This window comes from Sinocyclocheilus rhinocerous, unplaced genomic scaffold, assembly GCF_001515625.1.
Source record: "Sinocyclocheilus rhinocerous isolate Xijiao unplaced genomic scaffold, SAMN03320098_v1.1 scaffold1649, whole genome shotgun sequence".
In the NCBI taxonomy this organism is placed as follows: Eukaryota; Metazoa; Chordata; class Actinopteri; order Cypriniformes; family Cyprinidae; genus Sinocyclocheilus; species Sinocyclocheilus rhinocerous.
The window spans coordinates 4,775-7,528 of NW_015649580.1; the positions used below are offsets into that span (position 1 = coordinate 4,775).

General features: G+C 40.4%; 2 protein-coding genes across 2 annotated transcripts in view; both read right to left on the reverse strand.

Annotated features, from left to right (window-relative positions):
• Positions 1-802, reverse strand: part of LOC107710794 (dihydropyridine-sensitive L-type skeletal muscle calcium channel subunit alpha-1-like) — a 5,541-nt gene extending 4,739 nt beyond the window's left edge. The window contains exon 1 of the mRNA XM_016515644.1: positions 795-802. Within this exon, the coding sequence (XP_016371130.1) occupies positions 795-802 (8 nt within the window). The remainder of the gene's footprint in view (positions 1-794) is intronic.
• Positions 803-1,053: 251 nt separating this feature from the next.
• LOC107710796 (dihydropyridine-sensitive L-type skeletal muscle calcium channel subunit alpha-1-like) overlaps positions 1,054-2,754 on the reverse strand; it is a 7,413-nt gene continuing 5,712 nt past the window's right edge. Inside the window, exons 3-4 of the mRNA XM_016515645.1 lie at positions 1,226-1,365; positions 1,054-1,138 (exon numbers count right to left, since the gene is read on the reverse strand). Coding sequence (XP_016371131.1) covers positions 1,054-1,138; positions 1,226-1,365 — 225 coding nt within the window. The remainder of the gene's footprint in view (positions 1,139-1,225; positions 1,366-2,754) is intronic.

The following is a 2,754-nucleotide window of genomic DNA, read 5'->3' on the forward strand; positions in this document are numbered from 1 at the left end:
AAGTAACTAGTAAAGTAACACATTACTTTTTAATTTAGAAGGAAATATATGAATTACTTTTTCAAATAAGTAACACCAATTACTTCGTTTCCATGTATTGAGTGACAGCTCTGGTGTTGCCATGGTGACAGAAATCAGGAGTAAGTGCAGAGCGTTGTGTGTGAACATGATCTTACTGTAGTTCTAGACTAAATATAAACATGTGTTTACTCATCTCACTGCACAAAAACACATTCAGTGTTCTTCAAAATGAATAAAAACAGTCAAATGCAAAATCAGAATATTATACAAACCTGCAATAATTAAATATGTTAAATAAGACAAATATCATTTATGTATTAATCCCATTTCATTAACCAGTGTCTTTGCCACTGGCCTTCGATGATCCAATTCAACCATACTAAGCAAAAATAACACATTTATATTGCTGAATAGTGTTGAACTTTCTTCTCTTCTGCGTCATATTCTTCATGCGATTTGTATGAGCTGCGCCCTCTACTGTACAGACGTGAATTTACATTTCCTTTAGCCTGAGGTGTATTCATTTCACTTTTGTTGTGAGAGGGCTTTTACATTTGTAAAAGAAGAACTTTTTTATATTAAAAACAAGAGCGCAATTCCGAAACAGCGCCAATGGGCGTGGAAATTTCTGCAGGTGATTAAAGTGAAATTAAAGAACACAGGCGCAACATCTCATTTACATATCGATCAACGCAATATACCAAGCTCAGTGCAACATAAATTTTACGTCTGAAAGGGAAACTCCTACAAATGAATATTCAATAAGTTCATACCTGTCCATACCTTTTCAGTGCTAATTCTTTACTTTGTGTCTTTAGTAAATCCTGACAATACTAATTTAACGGCAAAAGATGTTTTCCGCTGGCGCAAACTGTTAGTAAATCTGGCCCTAGAAGTTGAACTGACACAAAATTTTGGTCACCTGACATCGCAACCAAAATTTAACCAAATATCAACATCTTATGACGTTGTGTGCCTGCTGCGTAGATTTTGGTTTTGTGTAAATCCACTCAAAGTTTCTCAAATCTTGCCTCATTTCTCACCTGTGCCGACGTGGTAACCCGGCGCCTCCACGCCGCTGATGTTATTAATGAAGTCCACCACGACAGTGAACAACCTGAGAGGCGTCGCACAGAAAGTGTTTGTAATTGTGTAGGATGTTTCTGTCCATATTCAGGGAGTGGTGTGTGTGTGTGTGTCTTACCCCATTGTCACAATGACAAAATCTAATATATTCCAGCAGTTCCGCAAATAAGCATCGGCGTGAAAGAGAAGCCCGTACGCCACGATCTTCAGGAAACATTCCATAGTGAATATGATGAGAAAAATGTACTCGAGACTCTCCTGTGAAAGTACACACACACGAAACATTGAGATGAATGGAGCTGTCAGCACACTTCAGTACAACCAACCATCACAAGGTGTTTGGTATCAATTGTGGCTTTTCTACTTCAGAACATTTTTGTTTTGACTTTCAGAACATTTTTGTTTTGACTTTGAATATCTGTCTCGACATGTCTTTTTACATTCTGGCAACTGACACACGTCAAATTTGGTGGAAACGTGATGAAGAGATGCTAGAGCCTGACACTTTCCTCTGGTTTCAGCTGAGGCATTTTGAAAATGACCCTGGCACAGACGCTGTGAATTTTACAGCCAACATGGTATTTACTGTTAGCTTGAAGCGAACACTGTTTGTTTCTATTGACATATACTGTAGATAGATAGATAGATAAGATAAAAAAGACAAGATGCATTACTTTATTACCATTGAAATGCTTTGAAGTCGACCTGATTACAAAATGAACAATCTGACATATCAAATTACAAAGCACAACATCCTTAGATAACACCGCAGTGATGAGAGAGTGCTGCGACCGTGTGAGAGCATATAGTTTGAGTTTGTGGCTAATTTTAAAGCGTCCACACATGCAGGCGTCCCAGCGGCATGCGGTCGAAGCACCTGCTTCTTTCAGTCACCTGGGTCAAGGTCACGCATGCTTACAAGGGTTTAGTGGGATGACTATCAGGCATTAGGTGTCAGTTATTCTGCCAAAAGACTAACTTGACACTGATGTATTTGGGATATAGTTCAATGTCAATGTTTTATAAGAACTTTATATGCATGTGGAAACATTTAAATAAACCGTATTTTAGTTTGGGTATGTAAACTATCTACAGCAGATGAAGACTGTATAATAAGGGTGTGTTTGGGGGCGGAGTCTGTAGGTGAATGTGGAGTCTACAGCTTTTGGGAAAGGGTTTATATGTTGAGGGAGTGTATGAGGGTGTGGTCTATTGGTTGGGGGTGTGTCTTTAGGAGGAGTATACAGGTATTGGGGAAGGGTTTATGTGTTGAGGGAGTGTATGAGGGTGTGGTCTATAGGTTGGGGGTGTGAAGTCGAACGCACCTTTTATGTGTTGCGGGAGTGTATGAGGGTGTATTCTATAGGTTGGGGGTGTGTCTTTAGGTGGAGTCTACAGCTTTTGGGGAAGGGTTTATATCTTGAGGGAGTGTATGAGGGTGTGATCTATAGGTTGGGGGTGTGTCTTTAGGAGGAGTCTACAGCTTTTGGGGAAGATTTTAGGTGCGTTCGACTTGAAGCACGGCTACAGACGGCGATCAACGAGAGTAGCCGCTTGCAGTCGGGGGCAGAGTTGAAAACGGAGCCGTCAAGCCAGACATTTCTGCTCCCGTTAGTGACGCTCGCGCGGTGTTTGCATACTCTAGCA